Below are 23075 nucleotides of genomic sequence, written 5' to 3' on the forward strand. Positions count from 1 at the left end.
CAAAGGCCCATTTAACTGCCAACAATTCTCTGTTACCGATATCATAGTTAGCCTCAGTAGGGGAGAATTTTTTTAGAAAAGAAGGCACAAGGATGTACCGTACAGGTAACAGGATGACGCTGGGACAATACCGCCCGGCTCCTACCTCAGAAGCGTCAACTTCAATGAGGAATGGTAAGGTGGAATCTTGGTGTCGCAGCACTGGAGCAGAAATAAAAGCTTTTTTAAGAAGCTTAAAAGCTTTAATCACTTCACTGGACCAAATACTAGGATCAACCCCCTTTTTTGTAAGGGCCGTTATTGGGGCCACCAGGGAAGAAAACCCCTTAATGAATTGTCTATAATAATTGGCAAAAACCTAGAAATCTTTGAATGGCACGTAAAGAAAGAGGTTGACCCAATTCAAAATACCCTCTACCTTGGTTGGTTCCATTTCTAAACCATGTTGAGAAATGATGTACCCCAGAAAATGAACAAAAGGAACCTCAAAAATACATTTTTCACGCTTAGCATATATATTATGCTAAGTTCCAATAGTACTTCCTGAACATGACAACGATGATCTTCTAAATTAGAAGAATAGATCAGAATATCATCTAGGTATACTACAACATAACGTCCAAGCAGGTCACGAAAAATATCATTAACAAATTCTTGAAAGACTGCAGGAGCGTTACATAACCCAAAAGGCATTACCAAATATTCATAATGCCCATCACGAGTATTAAAGGCTGTTTTCCACTCATCCCCCTCCTTAATCCGGATTAAATTATATGCACCCCTGAGATCAAGTTTAGTGAAAATCGAAGCACCCTTAACCCTGTCAAAGCTCTGAGATCAAGGGAAGGGGGTAGCGATTTTTAACAGTAATCTTATTCAGACCTCTATAATCGATACAGGGCCTAAGCCCACCATCCTTCTTGCTTACAAAGAAGAAACCTGCCCCCGTAGGGGAAGAGGATGGTCTAATGAACCCTCGTTCCAAATTCTCCTTAATGTACTCTTCCATTGCTTGAGTCTCAGGAAGAGAAAGTGGATAGGTTCTACATTTGGGAGGAACAGCCCCAGGAACCAATTCAATTGCACAGTCATAGGATCTATGTGCAGGTAGCGATTCAGCCGCCTTCTTAGAGAAGACATCAGCGAAGGCTGTATATGGGGAAGGAAGACCCTTCAAAGAGGTTGTAGCAATGAGAACAGAACCTTTAAAACAAGACACTTCACAGTGTACTCCCCAACCTCGTATCCTGCCGGTAACCCAGTCAATTTGCGGGTTGTGTTTTTGTAACCATGGGAGACCTAAAATCACAGGAGTGTCAGGACAGTTGATTAGATAGAAAAATAACTGTTCCTTATGAGAACCTTCAATGGACATGACTAGATTCTGAGATCTAGAAGACACAAACCCACACCCTAGCGGATTCCCATCAATAGCCAGTAACCTGACTGGAGGGACTACAGTGTTACAAGGAATACCCAGCTTACGAACGAAATTAACATCCAAAAAATTCCCAGCCGCTCCAGAATCCAAAAAGGCCGGAATCTTAACATTACTCCCAGTCGAGGAGCACGGGAATGAAGATTTTAGAGGAGAAAGATTGGGGAGTAGAAACTGCATTACCCAAACAAGACTCCACCAGACTTATTTAGGCTTTGCAGATTCCCATCCTCTTTGGACAATCTTTGCGGAAATGACCCCACTCACCACAGTACATGCATAACCCATTGGAGCTTCTACGGAGTCTCTCCTCAGAGGATAGACGAGTAGAACCCAATTGCATAGGCTCCTCTACTGGCATAGGAGTAGCAATGTTACGTATGGGTTCGGGCACCAGAGAAAGAGAGTGGGTTAAGGAAGAGGCCGTTCTTTCTTGACGCCTCTCTCTAAGTCTCCTATCTATTAAAATGGAGAGGGACATTAATGCATCAAGGGATGAAGGAGTAGGGTAATTAATGAGACTGTCTGTAATGGCATCAGACAGACCAGTTCGGAATGGACTACGAAGGGCTGAATCATTCCACCCTGTCTCTACCGCCCAGTGGCGAAACTCCGTACAATACTCCTCAACAAGCCTCCTGCCTTGCTGGAGGGTACAGTCAGCAGAGGCTGCCCGATCAGGGTCATCATAGATAAAAGACATAGCTTTAAAAAAGGCCTCAAGAGAGTATTGGGCTTGGTCAGATGGGGATAAAGTGAAAGCCCAAAGAGCGAGGCAAAAAACTAAGATAAAGTTTGCATGCCTCCTTGAAAGCAAAAAATTTACTCAAATCCCCAGAGAATTTCTCGGGAAAAGGTATCTTAGGCTCTACAAGGGGGAATACCCATAGAGAGCGGAGTAGGAGCTGGGTCATCAGCAGCAGGTTGCTGTTGGAGAGTATCTAACCTAACAGTTAACCCCTGGAGACATTGGACAATTTGATCTTGTTTAGTCTCTTGTTCCCTGAGACGCTGGAGGAGGTTCTTAAGCATAACTTCAGGAGAAGCGGATGAAGCAGAGGCCCCTTCAGCATCCATTTTCTTTCTTGGCCCAACTTACTTGTCACGCACGGTATCCCAAAACTCAGAACAGCAGCCAAGGTCCCGGTCTGAGCTCACTCTTCTGCCTATAACAGCCACTTTTCACTTCGGGAGGAGCCCTCTGCTACTTGGGTGCCGCCAGTACTTATTGTGAGAGGACCAGGGCAAATGTTCTGAGCAGGTTAGGGAACTTAGTGTTATGCAGAATTTTGTGGAGAAGAGACGAAGTGATCAGGCCGAGGTCAAACCAAACGGGCAGCGAAGTACAAAGTCAGATTCCGGAACCGTAGTCAGAAAACAGGCAGAAGGTCAATACAGGCAGCAATCAGCAAGGTCAGGGTCAGGCAAGGGTCAAAACACGAATCAGAGTCAAACAGCAGAAAACAGGAACCAGGAGACAAAACCGAAGTTGGGCGAAGAAATTAAGCACAGGCGCCTTTAAATATTTGAAATTCACACCTTGCGCGATGACATCACACGACACGCCGGCTTTAAATGGAAGCACGCGTACCTCCGCTCACCAGACGAGCAGGATGCGCGCACCGGCGCGCAGGGAGAGGCGGGCAACCCCGCTAGACCACCAGGTAGTCTTACAGATCCAATTGATCTTGTTTCTCAATTGCTGTAAAGGTAAAAGCAGGAATTTCCACGATCTCGCTATAGTTAATTTAGCTGCACTAAAAATTTGGATGCTCAAAATCCTTGCATATGTATTTATATTGGAGATATTCTTTCCCATTAAAACATTGTCTGGAGATTTGGACAAGTTTATGCAATTACTGAGAATATCATTTCGAAGACCCTAGTCCAAAATCTTTTAAACCCTGGGACATTGCCACCAAATGTTGTAATCCACAAACATTGTGGGTTATACTGATAATTTATTTTGTGGACCCTGGCTGGAACTAAATACCAGCGTAACAAAACTTTATATCCAGCTTCAAACAAAGAAGTATTAATTGAGCTATGTCCTCCTTGGTCCCAAATTTTGGACCATTCTTGTTCTTCTAAGGGTCAACCAAGATCTCTTTCCCAGGCTTTTACATAAGGTAAGGTTTGTGGGAGGCTAGTCTCAGATAAAATATAATTAAGTCTCGAGAGAACTCCCTTTGAGTAATGACACATTATAATATAGTTTCTAAGTTTGTAGACGGAGGCACAATTGTATCTAAGTTTTAATCCTATAAAAATGTTGTACCTACATATTTCTAAATAATTTTCCTGGAGGGGGAGAGTAAAGTTGTTGGAATCTGTCCCACTTCAGAGAGGCAGATCTTCCATACAGTATAGTAACATAGTACGTTACGTTGAAAAAAGACGTACATCCATCAAGCTCAACCAAAATGCCTAAATATAACCTTCCTAACTTCTAGTTGATCCAGAGGAAGGCAAAACCCCATCTGAAGCCTCTCTAATTTGCCGCAGTGGGGAAAAAATTCCTTCCGGACTCCAAGATGGCAATCGGACCAGTCCCTGGATAGAAAGAGCTATCTCCCATAACCCTGTATTCCCCCACTTGCTAAAAATCCATCCAGCCCCTTCTTAAAGTTATATAATGTCACAACTTCACAGCTCTCACAGTAAAAAAAACCTTTCCGAATATTTAAATGGAATCTCCCTTCTTCTAAAGGTTATTGAATGATCCCCTTATATATTTATACATAGTTATCATGTCACCTCTTAAGCGCCTCTTCTCCAGTGTAAACAGACCAAACTCGGCCAGTCTTTCTTCATAACAGAGATTTTCCATACCCTTTACCAACTTAGTTGCCCTTCTCTGGACCCTCTATATTTCAATAATGTCCAGTTTGAGCACTGGAGGCCAAAACAGAACAGCATATTCTAGATGGGGTGTTACCAGCGCTCTTTAAAGGGGAAGAATAACACCCTCCTCCCTTGAATCTATACCCCTTTTAATACAGCTCAACACCTTGTTTGTCCTTGCAGCTGCTGCCTGGCATTGCTTGCTACAGCCAATTTTATTATCTACAAGGACTCCAAGGTCCTTCTCCATTATGGATTTGCCTAGTGCAGTCCCATTAAGGGTATAAGTGGCTTGCATATTTTTACATCCCAGGTGCATGACCTTACATTTATCCACATTAAATCTCATCTGCCACTTAGCCGCCCAGATTGCCAGTTTGTCAAGATCCTGCTGCAAGGATGCCACATCCTGGATAGAATTGACTGGTCTGCAGAGTTTTGTATCATCTGCAAACACTGATATAATGTTGCTTATAATACCCTCCCCTAAGTAATTTATGAACAAGTTAAACAAAAGGACCCAGTACAGAACCCCGAGGGACCCCACTGAGAACCTTACTCCAAGGTGTACCATTAACAACCACCCTCTGTGCCCGATCCTGTATCCAGTTTTCTATCCATGCGCAAACAACTTCACTAAGACCAATAGATCTTAGTTTAGAAAGTAGTCACTTGTGGGGAAGGGTATCAAATGCTTTGGCAAACTCCAAATAGATCAGATCTACTGCATCCCCACTGTCCAGCTTCTTACTTACCTCATCATAAAAAGCAATTAAATTGGTCTGACATGACCTGTCCTTCATAAAGCCATGCTGATTACTGCTCATAATGCCATTCTCCAGTACATAATTTTGTATGTGATCCCTTAACAAGCCTTCAAATAACTTGCCCACCACAGATGTTAAACTTACAGGCCTATAATTGCCAGGCTGAGATCTTACTCCATTTTTAAATATAGGAATGACATTAGCCTTCTTCTAATTCCTAGGTACAATACCTGATGAAAGAGAGTCTGAGAAACAAAGGCCACTGTGTGTATTCCATCTGGCTCAGGTGCCTTGTTTACATTTATCTTGTGTAACCCTTTAAGCACCATATCCAGTTTCAACCACTGCATAGTTATAGTTGAGGCAACAGTGCAGCTATTGGGTGGGACTTGGCACTCTGGCTCCTCTACTGTATACACAGAAGAAAGTGGTTTAGAAACTGGTTTAGCACACCTACCTTTTCTGTATCTGCTGTAACCATATTGTTACTATAACTCAATGGGGCCACACCCTCAACCTGCATCTTATTAACTATTAATATACTTAAAAAACTTTTTGGGGTTAGTTTTGGCCTCTGCCGCAATGCACTCCTCATTTTCTATCTTTGCCTTCCGTATTGTGAGTGTTTTTATTCATTAAATGCAGCTACTGTCCCCTCTGACTTATATTTCTTAAAAGCTTTCCTTTTTTCCCTATTAGCTTCTTTACCTCAGAGTTAAGCCACATGGGGTGATTCTTAACACTTCTACTTTTTCTTATTAATAGAATAAATTGAGAACAGTAATGATGTAATATTATTTTAAATGACAACCATTTCTGCTCTGTGTTTTTATCAGAAAACATTATGCCCCAATCTATGCCCTGAAGTGCTGCCATTAAGGAGCTAAAATTTGCTTTTCCAAAATTCAGTGTCTTTGTTGCCCCAGTGTAAATGTATTTCCTGCACCAAACGTCAAATGAAATAACATTATAGTCACTATTACCCAGGGGTTCAACCACCTGCACATTTGTTATACGTTCCAGGTCACTAGATCCAATATAGCATGGTTCCTGGTTGGCTCCTCAACAACCTGTGACATAAAGTTGTCATGCAAGAAGTTTATAAACTTGTTTCCATTTACTGTCCTGGCAGTACTATTGCTCCATTCAATATCAGGATAATTAAAATCCCCCATTATTATCACTTGCCCCAAACTAGCAGCCTTTTCTATTTGCAACAGGAGCTGAGCCTCCTCCTCTTCACTTACATTAGGGGGTCTTTAGCATACCCCTACCATTAATTTGGTAGATTCTTTACTATCTGTGAGAAGCTCAAGCCATAAGGATTCAGCTCCCTCTGTTACCCCCATCACTTCCTCCTTAATATTTGCTTTTAATTCCTGCTTAACGAACAGACACACCCCTCCTCCTCCTTTTCTATTGCCCCTGTCCCTCCGAAACAATGTATTACCCCCAATATTAACTGCCCAGTGATGCGACTCGTTCAGCAATGGAAATCACATCATATTTCTGCTCCAATGCCAGTACCTCCAGCTCTCCCATTTTACCATTTTGCATTGGAGTTTCAATACTGTGAGACCTTTAGCTTCCCACCACCGATAAGTGTGTCTTGTCTAATCCGGGGGGGAAATCTGGGACTGAGATTGGGGTAGCTGGACAATTAGGAGAAAATAGTTTTGATTTGTATTTTGTCTTATCCCACTAAGGCTTAGGGTTAAGTTTTTTAATGTTACTTTTTATTGCTTATCTTTTTATTCAGTCCCTCTTCCATTCACATTCCAGTCTCTCATTCAAACCATTGCATAGTTGCTAAGGTAAAAAAGGCCCTAAGCAACCGTATAGTTGCTGAATTAGAGCTGTGGAACAAAAAGCAAAAACACTGAAAATTGACATAATAAAAAAATGAAAACCAATTGCAAATTGTCTCAGATGTCTCAATGCATGTCATACTAAAAATTTAAGGTGAACAACCCCTTTAACCATCAGTCACATATTTATTTATTCATTAATTTTTTTAAAAATATTAACAAGTTGAGAAATGTTTTATCACTGTAAATCTAGGCAGTTATCAACAATTGCATGACACAGAGATTTTTTTCTCTAATCATAGTAGTCAAAGTACAAGGTTGTTTGGAAGCATCTCATTGGATAGCCCCACCTTAAAAAAAATATGTTGCCTTTTCAGACTACAAATATGCGGGAAAACCTGAATTTCAATGCGAGTTTCTCTGTTTACCTGTGTATATACAGCTGCATTTTCTTAACCCCAACTTTGAATAGATTGTAAGCTTTTCAGGGTAGAGCCCCCATCTCAACTGTGTATTGACATACCTAGCATATAGAGAGTGTTTTTCACTATCTAACTTATAATAATTATACTCCTGTTTGTGTTTACGCCTATTATGTTAAAGATATATATTTTAAATATAAATATCTTAATATATTTTTACTTACTTCACATTTGGGCACTCATCACACACAACCTCTTGTGTCATCTGAAAGCGTCCAGGACCCAGCTGTGTAGTTCTCATCTCTTGGCGACAATTACATTTACGTTTGCCTGGTGCCTGTCGAGCTACGGGTTTGTTCCTTATAACCTACAATTTGACAACAAAATTCTCCTATTATATCAGATCTGGTCTTATAATGGAAAGTCACTTTAGGGTACAAATCAATAAGTGACCTATTAAAGAATCTTGCCAAACTGGAATATATATATATATATATATATATATATATATATATATATATATATATATATATATATATATATATCAGTAAATATTGGCCTTTTACATCCTTTCCCTTGATGCATCATTTAGTGATGGATTAGGTGCTCCCTCAAAGATCACATGATTAGAAATAATGCAACTCTAACTAACAGGAAGAAGTGTGAAAGCAAAAGGCAGAACTCTGCCCATTAATTGGCTGATGTGGCCTAACATGTATGTGATCCCAGGAGGCGGTCCTTAACTCTTAAAATGGCAATTTTCTATTTATGAGTACCTAATAGCACATACTACTAAAAAAAAAAAAAGTATATTTTTATAAAACTGAAGCAGGGTTTTACATATGAACTTGTTTATGCAATATATTTTTATTGAGACCTACATGTTTGGGGGTATAGCGTTCCTTTAACCATAACCATCATTTTTCACATGATAAACCTTTTTCTCACTGTATAAAATCTGGCACATAATTTGGAAAACCTAAGCATTTGGGGCATCAAACTGTTCAGTAGACACCTAGCGTTCAAAATTAGGATACTTTTTTTTTTTTTTTTTTTTAACTTCAGGCGTTTATTGAGTACAGCATCACAATAACAATATGTACAGTAAATGAATAATTGCGTTGTATTATTAGTTACACATTAATAGGTTCATAAACAATTATTATATAGCATAGCATAACACCTTCTATTATAGTTTAACTCATTTGAGTCCGAACTGACTTGTCCCTAACATGATCCAATGGGGTTGGGACTTAGGTGATACCCAGTCTATCCATTTATCCCATATCTTATGGTATTTCTTTGGGCTGCCCCTTTACAGTAGATGAGGTTTTCTAGATTGGATAGACGCTTGATTTCTAAAATCCATTGGGCGAGACTCGTGGGAATGGCCTGCTTCCATTTCCTTGTGATAAGCTTTTTTGCTATGAATAATGTTTCATTATTAAAGGCACTTTGGTACTGTGTTAATGTCTCTTGTATACCTATACTAAATAAGGCGGCCTTTGGGGATCTGGAGAGCTGTATTCCTAGGGCTGTCTCTATGGAGTCAAATACTTCATTCCAGTACGAAGACAACACTGAACATCCCCAGACCATATGTATAAAAGAGGCTTGTTGTGTACCACACCTGGGGCATTCTGAAGGGGAGCCTGGGAACAGTTTATGTAGTTTGGCAGGGTAGTAATAGGCTCTGTGGAGGAAGTAGAGTTGGATCATACGGTCTCTGTAATTTAGGGATATCAGTAGGGGAGACTCCAACATCTGGTCCCACTCCTTATCACTGCAACAGCCTATATCACCTTCCCATTTATCCCTGAGGGTTTCAAGTGGCTTGTTATGCAGTATAGCATGAAGTTCCTGGTACAGGTTAGAGATAAGGCCTTTAGTTGAGCTTTGCTGTATACGATCAGTTAGTAAATGGTTAGCAAGGATAATAGCGTTTCCCTGATTTTGTGCGTTTAGGCATCTTTTAACTTGCATATATTTCAACCATTGGTGTGCAGGTAGGTGGTATAGTTGCTTAAGCTGGTCAAAAGATACCATAGAGCCTCCTTGCCACACATCACCTATAGTGCTAATACCGCACCTATCCCAAACTGGATTACTCCCCAATTTAGCTAGGCTTGGAAAATATGAATTATCCCACAAGGGGGTCAAAGGTAGTATATTCTTAAATTGCATAATATGCAGCATTTTTTGCACAATTTGATGTGCATGCATAATAACCTGGTTAGGGTAAGCTATTGGGTGGGAGCCTTTAGTAAGTAGCCACTGAAACGGGGTGTAGCGAGCCCCTAGCAAAGTTTTATGCAAGAGGTACAGTGATTGGTGATTTGTATCCTCAACCCAGGATGCTATATGGCTCAGTTGGGCAGCTATGTAGTATAAAAATATATTTGGGAATGCTGCTCCCCCACGAGATTTACCTTTGATCAAGGTATCCAAGCTTAATCGATGGCAGGTGCCGGCCCATATTAGTTGCCTAAATATTGTGTCCAGGGCAGTGAAGAACCCTTTTTTAATGACACATGGGGCTTGCATGAGGGCATATGTTAGTTTAGGCAGAAGTATCATTTTAATTAAATGTATTCTGCCCATTGGGCCAATTAGTAACGATTCCCAGGCTTTAATTTTCTTTTGTATATAGTTTTTCACGGGAAGTATGTTCAAACTATAGTAATCAGATAAAGGAAGCTTAATTACAACCCCTAGGTAAGTGAATTGTTGGACAATGGGAAAGGGCATATTTGATTGGTTACCTGGCAGGTGCTGTGAGTCAACTGGTAGGATAACTGACTTGGCTAAACTAGTGACCAGACCAGAGACTCGGGCAAATCTGGAGGTTATATTAGTCAGTGTTGTTATGGAGGGTCCTAGGTCACCCAAACAGATTAGCGTGTCATCTGCATACAATTGTATGCATTCTTCTCTATTGCCAATTTTCCATCCTGTAAACTCAGTAGCTTGTCTGATAGTTTGTGCAAATGGCTCCATGTCTATAGCAAACAAAAGGGGGGACAGAGGGCACCCTTGCCTTGTACCTCTTTGTAAGGGAAAGTAGTCAGTGCTTGAGCCGTTAACCACTATAGCTGCTTTGGGTGAGTGGTAGAGCAGCTTAACCCATTTACTGAGGGAAGGCCCAAAATCTTTACCTGGACTATAGAGGCCTCATATAGGCATTGTGGAAGAGAGCCAGATGATATAGCATAGTTGAACATTTGGAGGAGGTGTGGGGCAATTACCTCTTTAAACCTCTTGTAAATTTCTATTGGCAATCCATCAGGACCGGCCGCCTTTCTTGTGGGAAACTTATCTATAGCTTCACTGAGTTCAGTTAGGGTAAGGTCCGCCTCCAGACTTATTTTTTGTTCTTGTGTTAACCGTGGTAAATTGAGGGGCAACAGAAAGGAGTTTATTTTCATAGGTGTAGTTGAGGTTTGGGAGCTATAAATGCTTGCATAGTATCTGGACAGTAGGGTTGCTATTTCTGTGGGATGGGTGTGCATTAGACCTTGTTGGTCAATCAATTCAGTTATTACAGGGGGGGAGCAGTTTGTTTTGGAGATATAGGCCAGCAGCTTTCCTGCTCGTTCACCCTGCTCAAAGTAAGAAGCATTTGTAAATAACAGTTTACGTTTGGCCTTTTGAACTAAGTGAGTAGTGTAGTTAGTTTGAGCAGATTGTAAGTTTTGTAAATTTTGGGGTGTGGGGTTACTTATTGCCTCTATTTCACAGGTCTCTACCCTTTGTGCCAATTCCTCCTCTATTTGTTTCCTGCTTGACTGCAGTAATTTCTCTATGTAAAATACCCCTTATGTAGGCTTTAAACGTATCCCAAACAATTATAGGACTAGCCGAGTCCTGATTCATTTGAAAGAATTCAAGTATCTCTGTTGATATGGATTCATCTTTATCAATTATATCTAGCCATACTGGGTTGAGAGCCCATCTTTGGCACCCTCCATGAGTTTCCCAGGTTATTATTAGTGGAGTATGATCTGATATTCTGCGGGGTAAGTATTTACACTCTTTTAAGCCTACTAGCAAACTTTGGGACAGAAAAACCATATCTATACGGGATAAAGACATATGAGAGGTAGAAAAGCAGGAGTATTGAAGAGCCGTAGGGTGAGTGTATCTCCAGCCCTCCGTTAGGCCCATTGTGGTAGTTAGGTTGAGAAGATTAGTGGCAGTATAGGGGGGTTGAGCGGATCACTTGCTTAGCCTATCTACATTGGGGTTGAGTACTGTATTGAAGTCACCCGCACATATGACCTGGGCCTGGGGTCGAGAGGTTATAAAGGCAAGCAATTGCTGGATACAATCATCTGAGTATGGTGGGGGAAAAAATACATTTGCGAGTACATAGTTGGATGCATTTATGCGAGCATGTATAAATATATATCTACCTCGGGCGTCTGTTTTAACCATAATAGGTTGGAAGTGAAGGCTTTTTTTTAATCAGGATAAAAACCCCTGCTGAGTAGGTTGAGTAGGCTGCATGGTAGCGCCATCCCCACCATGGTTTATTTATAGTTGTTTGCTTAGTGCCTATAAGATGAGTCTCTTGAAAGAATGTTATATCTGCTTGTTGTTTCCTAGCATAATCTACCACAAGTTTACGTTTTATCGGGTCATTCAAGCCTCTTACATTCCAACTTAGCAGTGAGAGACCCATTGTATTCCCCTGTAATAGTAATTACGTGTAACATTCATAGCATTTACCACACAATTATTGTAGAGCCTTGTCAAGTTTTCTCGCCTGAGTGCAATTAACATAAAATAACTATTTACAATCCCAACCCCAGATGCCAAATATTTAGTTAAGCTAAGCATGTCATACAGTAGAACATTCTTGTAGCATCTTTCTTTGCCCTCCCTTTCTGCTTTAGCTGGAACTGCAAGCAGAATTAACCCCATTAACTGCAAAAATACCGTAACATTGTGTACTTAAATGGCGCCTGTAGAAGACGCGTTGGGGGGGTGGATAGTTCACGACCAGCTGGGCCTTATAGGCCTGCGCAGAACTGTTGCAGGTAGTCCAACTGGGACCGCTCCGGTGGTCCCTAGGGTGCTCCTGCCAACCTTGTTAAGTTAAGAAGTGCAACATTGCCTTTCCCCAATGAAGCGCGTTTACTAGGCTTGACTTATAGTTGTTTTAAGCTTGGTCACCTCTTGGCACGCCCGGCAGATTTTGACTCTCCAGCCACGCATTGGCCTCTTGCGGGTTAGTAAAAAAGTTCACTTTCCCATACATGGAGATTCGTAGCTTTGCAGAGTAAAGCATGGCATAATCAATTTTGGCGCTCCTTAGCTTCTTTTTGATCTCACTGAATTTGAAACGCTGCTTTTGTATCTCGAGCGAGTAATCTGGATAGATGGCTATGTTGGCGTTTTCAAATGGAAGTTGCTTTTTTTGTGCGGGCCAAGGAGAGAATTTTATCACGATCTCTTGCGTTTAGCAGCCGGGCAATCAGAGCTCGGGCTGGGGCACCAGGCGGAGGGGGACGCATCGGAATGCGGTGAGCGAGTTCCACAAGGAAGGTGGGTGTAAGCATATCTGCCCCAAACATATCTAGCAGCCAGCGCTGAACAAAGTTTTCAGGGGACTCACCCTCCGCACGCTCTGGAAAGCCCAGCAGTCTAATATTATTGCGCCTCAGCCTGTTCTCCAAGCCGTCTGCCTTGTTTTGCCAGGATTGAACCGCTGTTTGTAGTTCTCTTATTTGGTTCGGGAGAGGTCTGTTTGCGTCTTCCATCTCACTCACTCGCTGTTCCACCGCCGCGGCTCTTTCTGATTTTCTGGACATCGCGCCGGAAGATAGAAAGTTCCATTTTAATTTCATCTACCTTGGTTGTTATTAGCCCCGTGCATGTCTCCCGGGTGTTTTTAATTTCGGCAAGTAAGTCCATCATTGTAGGTTCGGTCGGGGGAGTAGCAATGGGCCTGCTCGAAGTAGTGGGGTTGTCGAGTGGTGCCTCGGCGCCATCTTGTTTCTCTTCCCGAGCGTAGCGTTCTAGTTTAGCTGCGGCATCGGCCCCATTAGGGCTCTTTGTGGTAAAGGTTGCTGGTTGGAGTCCGTAGAGGCAGATTTTTTTTAGCTTTTTTGTTGTCACAAGGGACCTCCGGAGCGGAGCTCACTTAACTCATGTCTGCTCACATAGCCTGGTAGCCACGCCCCCCTAAAATTAGGATACTTAATGTTGGTTTGTTACGAAATATGGGGAATATGATGGGCAAGCATGGTTTGGAGCGATTTTCAGAGGTAGTGGCTCATCCTATGATTTTTGCTTAAAATTTTCAGCCGCCCTCTTTCAACATCTCGCCAGAATGGTCGAGCAAAAATCTCTTAAAAAATGTCAAAAAAGCAAGTTCACCCCGAAAACCACAAGATGCTAAAAGAAGTCTCTAAACCCCCTAAAATGTAATCACGGGACCTACAGCAGGTTCTTGCTGTTGCTGTGAAAGAGACTGCACAACTTTAACTTGCATGGGAGGTGTGCAAAGAGAAAACTTGTCTCTCTAAAAGAAACATCAAGGCCAGACTGAAGATTGCCAGAGAGCACGTAGACCAGTGGATCCCCAACCAGTGGCTCGTGAGCAACATGTTGCTCCCCAACCCCTTGGATGTTGCTCCCAGTGGCCTCAAAGTAGGTGCTCATTTTTGAATTTCTAGTTAGGAGGCAAATTTTGGTTGCATAAAAACCCAGTGTAAAGCCAAACAGAGCCTTGTATAATCTGCCAGTCCACATAGGGGCTACCAAATAGCCAATTATAGCTCTTATATGCACCCCAAAGAACTTTTTCCATGCTTGTGTTGCTCCCCAACACTTTTTCCATTTGAATGTGGCTCACTGATATAAAAGGTTGGGGATCCCTGACGTAGACAAACACCAGGACATTTGGAATAATGTTCTTTGGAACGATGAGACTAAAATTGAATTATTTGGACACCAGAACAGATGACATGTTTGGCGTAAACCAAATACAGCATTCCAGGAAAAGAACCTCATACCAAACGTAAAGCATGGAGGTGGAAGTGTGATGGTTTGGGGATGCTTTGCTGCAGCAGGACCTGGCCAGATCACCATCATAGAATCCATCATGAATTCTACTGTGTATCAGAGGGTGCTTGAGAAACATGTAAGACCATCTGTAAGAAAATTAAAGCTGAAGAGGAACTGGACCCGCAACACGACAATGACCCAAAACATACCAGTAAATCCACCAAGGACTTGCTGAAAACTAAGAAATGACGGTGACTTTAAACGGGCTGTACATGCAAGAAACTCCTCAAACTTTTCACAGCTGAAAGAATTCTGCATTGAGTAGTGGGGGAATCTTTCCTCAGACCAATATCAAAGACTGGTAGATGGCTACAAGAAGCATCTCATTGCAGTTATTTCAGCCAAAGGATATAACACTACCTATTAGGTGGTAGGGTGTCCTAACTTTTTTCCTCCGAATACACATTTTTGTAACGTATCTGCTTGTTCTGCTTCACTGTGTTTAGGCCAATTGGTGGTATGTATAGTATACATTATAATTGTGCAACTATATATATATATATATATATATATATATATATATATATATATATATATATATATATATATAAAGGGCATTATATGTTAAACATACCATTTGCTGTTTTTTTTTTCTGAGGTTTAAATAGGTGTGCACTGAGCAATTGACTGATTTGTACTAATATTCTGTTCTGCCCCTATGCAGGTTTGGGAAGCAGATTCTCACTTGCACCCTTTTCTTTTTAAAGATTGGTGAGACATAAATCAGATAGCTTCTTACAACCTATACTGGGTAATTCAAATTATTCCACTGGATTACCACCTACAAGCTTCTCTTGGAGGTTTGATGATAGAGGCATTCAATCCTTCACAAATTTACAAGAAAAAATGTAAATCCCCCAATCAGAGTTATTTCGCTACAGTCAATTTACTCACACCAGAATGCCCTTTATGTCCAACTAATGTAGGGTCCCCCCTTTGAAGCCTGCTGTAAATTGCCCGAACTGACTAAAGAATTAATCTCTCAGATTTATAGTCAATTAATAGAAATATATAACAAATATATGCTAGCATGGGAAACAGATATACAGCTCCTCATTTCCACCACCAAATGGAAGAAAATATGGTTAACAGTGCATACAATTTTTCCTTGTGTTAGCATTAAAGAGTCTGCTTACAAAAACTTATCCTACGTTGGTATACAACCCCTGAGCAAAAGCACTTATTTGTTCTTAGCTTCCCCTCCCACATGTTTCAGAGGTTGGCCTGATCAAGGTACTTATAACCACTCTTTGGTCAGAAACCTTTCAATTACTGTCTTAGATGTTTCATTATATATTAACCCTGATCTAGAATTCACTATTACTTTTTCCCTTTACGGGCTTATTGAAGGACTAGAACCTTAGCTACACAAATACTGTATTAGCAGCCGCAAGATGGACAGTAGCTCTAAACTGGCTTGCTCGCCCACTTTCCTCACTTTAAGTTGAGCCATCGGTGCCCTATCAAAAGGGTCTTGAAACTCTAAGGGGCTGATTTACTTACCCACGAACGGGTCGAATGGAGTCCGATTGCGTTTTTTTCGTAATGATCGGTACTTTGCGATTTTTTCGTATGTTTTGCGATTTTTTCGGATTCTTTACGAATTTTTGGATCCAATACGATTTTTGCGTAAAAACGCGAGTTTTCCTATCCATTACGAAAGTTGCGTAAAAAGTTGCGCATTTTGCGTAGCGTTAAAACTTACGCGAAAAATGCGCAACTTTTCGCGTAAGTTTTAGCGCTACGCAAAATGCGCAACTTTTTACGCAACTTTCGTAATGGATACGAAAAACTCGCGTTTTTACGCAAAAATCGTATTGGATCCGAAAAATTCGTACAGAATCCGAAAAAATCGCAAAACATACGAAAAAGTCGCAAAATATTCGTTTTCAAGTCGGAACTTTTCCAATTCGGGTCGGATTCGTGGGTTAGTAAATCAGCCCCTAAGGGTCCTTTATAACCAGGTTATTTCCATTTTTGGAGCCAGTCTCAACTTGCATCTTTTTAATATCTTTATATTTAAAAATATTTTTGGAATTTGTCTTTGCCTGTGATGCAATCTATTTCTTATTTTCTAAATTTGCTTTCCACATTTCTGTTTTACAACACTTGTAGTATTTATAGTCTTAAGACCTGTTCCCTCTGATTAGTTCAGATTCTCTGCATTCCTACATACGGTGGTCCTCAACACATTTACATTTCCTCCTAGGTGAAATAAACTAAAGAGTGATATTATTTTATTTGATATAATTTTATGTTCTGTGTTTTTAGCAGAAAACTTCAGTGTATATACCAGAGTATATATGTACTGCTCTCAAGGAGTTTTTTTATTTTTTTTATTTTTAACAAAAAACATTACATGAGATAACATTATGATCACTCTTACCCAGGGGTTTTAATACTTGCATATTTGGTATACACTGTGAGACATCACTCGACATTATATGTCTAATATATACAATTTAAACACATGAAATGGTCCAACCAATCAGTAGATGCATGGTAAGTAAGAAACCCCTACACAAAAAGCTCTACCCACTGCTACCCATAAGGTTTACACTTAAATTAATCACATATTACTTCCACAAGAACTCATTCAGAATCTAGAATCAACTACTATTCATAATGTTTCTTGGTCAGATCAATCTCCAATCTTCCTCAAACTATGAACCAAGGGCTAACTATTGGACACATAAGGGCAGATTTACTTGAATTGTTCTAATTTTATTGTTTTTGAAACCACATAAACAGATTTCCACGAACGTCAGACATTTATAAAAAGATCCGAATTTAAAAAGCATGTGCAGAAAAAAAGTCTCAGAAAAGTTGTGAAAAGCACAACTTTTCCAATTTGTCCCACAAAAACTAGCATCAAAAATAAAAAAAACTCGAAAAGTTCGAAGCAAAGAAAAATTTTCCAGGGAAGGGACATCTGCCATTGACTTCTAAAAGACCTCAAAAGGCTTTAGGTGGAGAGTTTTTGGAAATTGCTGCAGAAAAAAAAAACACGTGACAAATCTCGAAAAAGTTGCAACTTTCTCCCCATGGTGTTTCTGACTTTATTCGTGTTGAAAACAAATCTCTAATGCAAACAAATCCATTCAAATGTTTGCACAAGACATATTCCTTATCCTAAACAGGTATACAATTACACAAGCAACCAGTCAACTTACTAGTGACCCTTCCAAAATAGCTTTGAAATTTGTCCAACTATAAAACACTTTATACAGTGATTCCGAATATCTCTTCTTTCTCATATGCATCTTTTCCATAACCTTACATTATCAATGCTCTCAGCAGAACAACAGCCATAGATTTAGAAATAACCGTCAAACTATTGCTTATTGGCAAAAAAAGTTTAAATCAGAAAGGGTCCCGGGCCCCAAGATTTGCCACACAGTATTATAACAGTTTTCTAATTTATTAGCTCAAACACCTTTAAAACTTAAACTCTCTTTTACAAGGCTCACAATTCTCAAATCATTACTTGATAAACTTACTACTATAACTAAACCCGCTACTGCAGTGGTTCTCAACCTTCCTAATGTCGAGACCCTTTAATACAGTTCCTGTGGTGACCCCCAACCATAAAATTATTCCTAAGACCATCGGAAATATGTGTTTCCCGATAGTCTTAGACGACCCCTGTGAAAAGGTCATTCGACCCCCAAAGGGGTCCCAACCCACAGGTTGAGAACTGCTGCGTTACTGACACCACAGACTTCCACAATTATCAACCTATTTCATTATTAAATAATGAAATTAAAATTCTCTCTTCTATACAGGCTACTAGAATTAATGTTTACCCACCTCTATGGTTCCAAAAGGACCAAGTAGGATTTATCCCAGTTTGACAAGATGGAGACGCAGCCAGACAACCTTCTTTAACTAACTCATATATACTATGAATATACTTCAGAAATGGGTTTCAGTCCAAATTTCTTAACCTGGATACCAGGTTAAGCCTATACCACATATCTATGTTTGCAGACAATGTCAACCTGGTTACTCAACCTTTCACCTCCGTCACTAATGTATACAAATTTGGTTCTACCTCTGGACTAGTGCCACTGGTCTAACACATCTGGTAACACATCCTTTTCTGAGTAAACAACCCTCCTGTCCACCTCGAACAATATGCTTGTTATATTCTACTGTTAATAAAATTACCAGTCCTTGGGCTATGTAATAGCGTGGGGAAAAGACTTTACTCAATTCACTGACCCTGAGGACTGGTCAGCCATTTGATTATTAACCAAACTAAGCTATATTAATACAATCCTACTTGAGGCCTAATACAGGGTTCTGTTAAGATATCTAACACCATGGATAATAGCAAGATAAGTAGAAAATGCTAACCCCAACTATTTTAGATTATGTTTACAAACATGCTCTATGTAACATATATGGTGGACTTGTCCTATAATTACCAGATTTTGGATCTGGGTGTACAACATTTTCTCTCTATTTCAGATTAATATTAAACAAGATCCTCTACAGTCCCTCTTAAATGATAAATGAGTAGAATTAACAAAATATAGCACTCAAGCTACTCACTAACATTTTTCTTGCTGCATGGCAAACCACTGCTAAAGCAAGAAAATCTGTAACAATACCATTTCAGGCATTCCAAAGGTCTCCAGAGGTCTGATGCATAAGCTAAGAGAGTTGTGGAGGGGCAAGAGTCAGGACTAAAGGAAGAGTAGCTACATTTACCATTATAAGAAGTCCAGTACCTTTAAGGTTAAAAGTTTCTTGCATATTTTTACATCCCAGGTACATGACCTTACATTTATCGACACTACATCTCATCTATTCAAATTGATCAAATTTACTGCAACCCCCGCTGTCCAGTTCTTACTAACTTCATCATAAAAATACAACTCTTTGCAGGAACATGCACAGCCAAAACTGATTAAGGACTTAGATGCAACTATGCATGCTTCTGCATTATTTAATGTATACATTTTTTTGTAGACTTTTGGTATGATGAGCCAAATCACAGAAAGATCCCAGGTTCCAAGCACTGAATTGTGTTTTTGTGTGTGCACATGTGGTATACTTGCAAAAGTGTACATGTGCAAAATAAAAAAAAATAAAAAAAACTTGGGCTTTTTACACGTCATGTGGTTTGGTATTGATCCTGGGAGGATCAAGAGTAGACTAGCATTTTCCCTTTAACAACCTTCTAGTTTGCTTACTCTGCTACTAAACCTATATCCCAAGACAATGAAACTATAAAATGTTTTGCGCAATGCCTTATATCATATACTTCTTGATCATGTTCTCTAAAACAAAAATAGTAAATAAATATTTTACTTACTTCTACAAAGTTTCCAGAGTATACCTCTTCCAATGTCACTTCTAAATCAACAATAATATCACTACCTCGTGGTATATTTCTGTCTTGTTGTCGTGGATTGCCTCCAAACATGAACCCAAAATCTCCAAAGAAGCTGTAAAAAGAAAAGAAATTGGCTACAAAGATATGGCTAATTATTGAAGCAGCCTCCCATCCACCACCCTCCAGAATCTATGCTCCCTGGTCTGCGACAGTAATGCACAAAATGTGACAATAGAGTAAAAGCTAATTTGCTGTGGCATGTCATGAGGCTACACCCCTCAATAGCAAACATGTGCAGAGGGAAAGTAAAGGAATGTAGCCAGGCTGGGTGCTGATGAAGCTGCATTTATACATATAACAGTAAAGCAGCTTATTGTTTATATCCTATTCATTTATCAATAAACTGGCAGCAGCTTTAGATTCTTTAAATTTAAGTGGAAACTTTTGACTATATGAACCACAGGGGATCATCCCTAGGACAGTGCTTTTGTGTGCTGGTCCGGTTTGTGCATATATCAATATTATATCCAGAAAGGAGAATAGGATGTCATTTATTGCTTAGGACGGTGCTGTTCAACTGGCGGCCAGCGGGACACAAACGATTAAAGTCTTGTTGCTGTGACTGCTTACCTCTAAGATATTAGTATTGGCTCAGGTCCTGCATTATTTACACCTGTATGATTCTGAATTGTTCATACATATAAGACCCTGTATTGCTCATACCTATACAGCCCTGAATTGTTCACATCTGTAAGAAACAAACACTGGCACAACAAGGCATTTACAAATGACATAAACCCTGTATGTTTAATATATGCAAACCATGTAATGTTTTGGGGGAAGCCTATTCTTCAAACATGTGCCAGTGTTTGTGTTTGTTCCAGTACGGATTGGAGGGTGTCAATCCCCCAACAAATAAATCTTTGGAAGCCTAATTTAGCAAATCCTGTGAGTGCCATTCTTCTGCATTGTTTATAATATATATATATATAACAATTTTTAATGCATTTGACAGAATATTTTTGATATTTTCCCTGATATTAGTTTCAATCTGTCAATTCCCAGTCAGAATATCTTTATTTAGATCCAATGCTGATTTTTACTTACTGAGAAAATATATCACCATGGGAGCTTTGATGTCCATCTTTTAACCCCTCTTCGCCATATGTATCATATTGCTTTCTTTTTTCTTCATCTGAAAGCACCTATTTTAAAGTTACAAAATCATAAAATTAGAATATGTGAGTTTCATACCTGTCAATAGCATTATTAAAATACTATAACAAAACACAAAACAGTGATCTAAGGGGAGTTCAGATCTGCTACTTCATCTTCAGTTTTAAACATAGCGTTATTAACATATTCCACAGCTCTCTACAATAAAAGGATGCATACACTTTACAATTATTTTAATAATTTTAAAGAGGATCTAGTCAAAAAATAATGGAAATCTGTAAAATTATTAACATTGTTGAAAAAAAATAGCATGTTATTGATAAAGTTTTTGTATTTTCTTTTATGCCTAATGATCAACATTATTTTAACTTCCCTAGTCCATGGTCCTGGCCGAACCCAAAATTTTTTTCGTTGCACGGATGGTTCTTTTTAACATTTTAGTAGTTTTATTTGCATATGCAAATTAGGATTTGAATCGGTTCAAGGATTTCGGTTCTGCCGAATCCCGAAATAGTGGATTCGGTGCATCCCTATACAGTGCAAATTTTTAATATGCAGGATGCTTTACCCAGAAGGACATTATCCAATGAGCATTTAATTAAGGGAAGGACATATCCAATAAAGTCCATTTAAGCCAATAATTCTAATTTCCTTTTTCCTTGTAATAATAAAAAAACTCCTTGTACCTGAGGGTAACTAAGATGCACAAATCCACATTGGTTGCAAAACCATCCTACTGGGTATATTTATTGATTAAATGCTTTTTTTTTTTTTTGCCAGAATCAAAGGAATACGGTCGTGGGAAAACATGTTTTGTTTTTTTTAACCACATCAGCTAATAGTGCTTCTCCAGCAGAATCCTGCATTTAATTTTTTTTTTTTTTGTTTTTTTATCTAAATGTTTTGACTCTTGTAAAAGCATACAGAAAACTTATTAAGTCAATAAGCTATAAAGTATTTTTTTTTTTTTCAAACAAAACACAAGTTAACTTCACATAATAATAGTTAATAATAGTACCCTAGTGAGGTGACTGAAATCTGTTTTTTTAAAAGCACAAACTTTTTTTTTTTTTATAATTAATTCTGAAATTTTCACATGGGGATAGCTATGACTTTATTACCAAGGGTGCCACAGCCATATGATTTGTTCTCTGATAAACTTCAGTCACACTTTACTGCTGCGCTGCAAGTTGGAGTGAAAGCTACAGTTACCTTTGAATAGCACTTAATAGTAACTTGAGACTCCAGTTAGTGCTAGAAAGCAAAAATAATTTATTAGAATTATACATAAAATAATATACCCCGTTGTATATTATAGGTTAGAATGCACAAGAAGCATGAATATCACGTAAGGTACTTACATCAGGTGCTTAGTATAGTTATCTGTTATAATTAGTGCTTAATGATGTAATTTCTGCCACTGCTCAATAAAACTTGTGTTTCATAATAAACAATGTACCCTTGTAAAATATGCAGATAAAAAATGTCACCTCAGAGCTTAATTACTAATATAAAACACTTTTTATGATCATGGAACTCCTCAGTGACATTATGACATTCTTTTAATGTATTATATATTATAAATCACGGGAAAGTTCCATTACCATATAAAAGCAAAAGAGAGTGCAGGCAGTGTGCTTTGATACAGGTCATTAAAATCCTAAGTTACTTAAAACATCCCTATATTTTACAACAGGGGGTGCATTATTTTTATAATACACCAGTTTAAGTGAGTCATGGAATTCCTTGGTGAATTGTAATATCCTTAAATTTTACTGCAGGGGGTACATTATGCACTATATCTATTATGACTATAACCAACTTAATGAGAATAATGAAGGATAAGGAAATGTATCCTATTTAATGTATTTTCAGACTGACATACAGTGACAGTACTAAATGTATCTTTAGTGAATATAAGTATTGTTCTCTTTTCTTTCTATGAAACAGTAGTAATTTTGAGGGGGGGGGCGTCACTTTTTACAAACCTCATAGGCAGCCCCCAAGTCTTGAAATTTTTCTTGTGCATTAGGATCATCAGGGTTTCTGTCTGGATGAAGCTGCAAGGCAAGCTTTCGATAAGCCTTCTTTATCTCCTTTACAGTAGCTCCTTTTGACACACCCAAGATTTTATAAAAATCACGCCTAGAAGAACAGGAGTTAGCCAATTAAACAGGAGAAAACAAGGAAAAAGTAAAAAATATG

At 39.3% G+C, this 23075-nt stretch overlaps 1 protein-coding gene across 1 annotated transcript in view; it reads right to left on the minus strand.

The window, feature by feature from the left end:
- The window catches only part of dnajb11 (DnaJ heat shock protein family (Hsp40) member B11), a 90722-nt gene that overhangs the window by 50252 nt on the left and 17395 nt on the right, over positions 1 to 23075 (minus strand). The window contains exons 2-5 of the mRNA NM_203849.1: positions 22859 to 23015; positions 20802 to 20899; positions 19674 to 19806; positions 7504 to 7646 (exon numbers count right to left, since the gene is read on the minus strand). Of these exons, the coding sequence (NP_989180.1) occupies positions 7504 to 7646; positions 19674 to 19806; positions 20802 to 20899; positions 22859 to 23015 (531 nt within the window). The remainder of the gene's footprint in view (positions 1 to 7503; positions 7647 to 19673; positions 19807 to 20801; positions 20900 to 22858; positions 23016 to 23075) is intronic.

The sequence above is a fragment of the Xenopus tropicalis genome, chromosome 9 (genome assembly GCF_000004195.4).
Source record: "Xenopus tropicalis strain Nigerian chromosome 9, UCB_Xtro_10.0, whole genome shotgun sequence".
NCBI lineage: Eukaryota > Metazoa > Chordata > Amphibia > Anura > Pipidae > Xenopus > Xenopus tropicalis.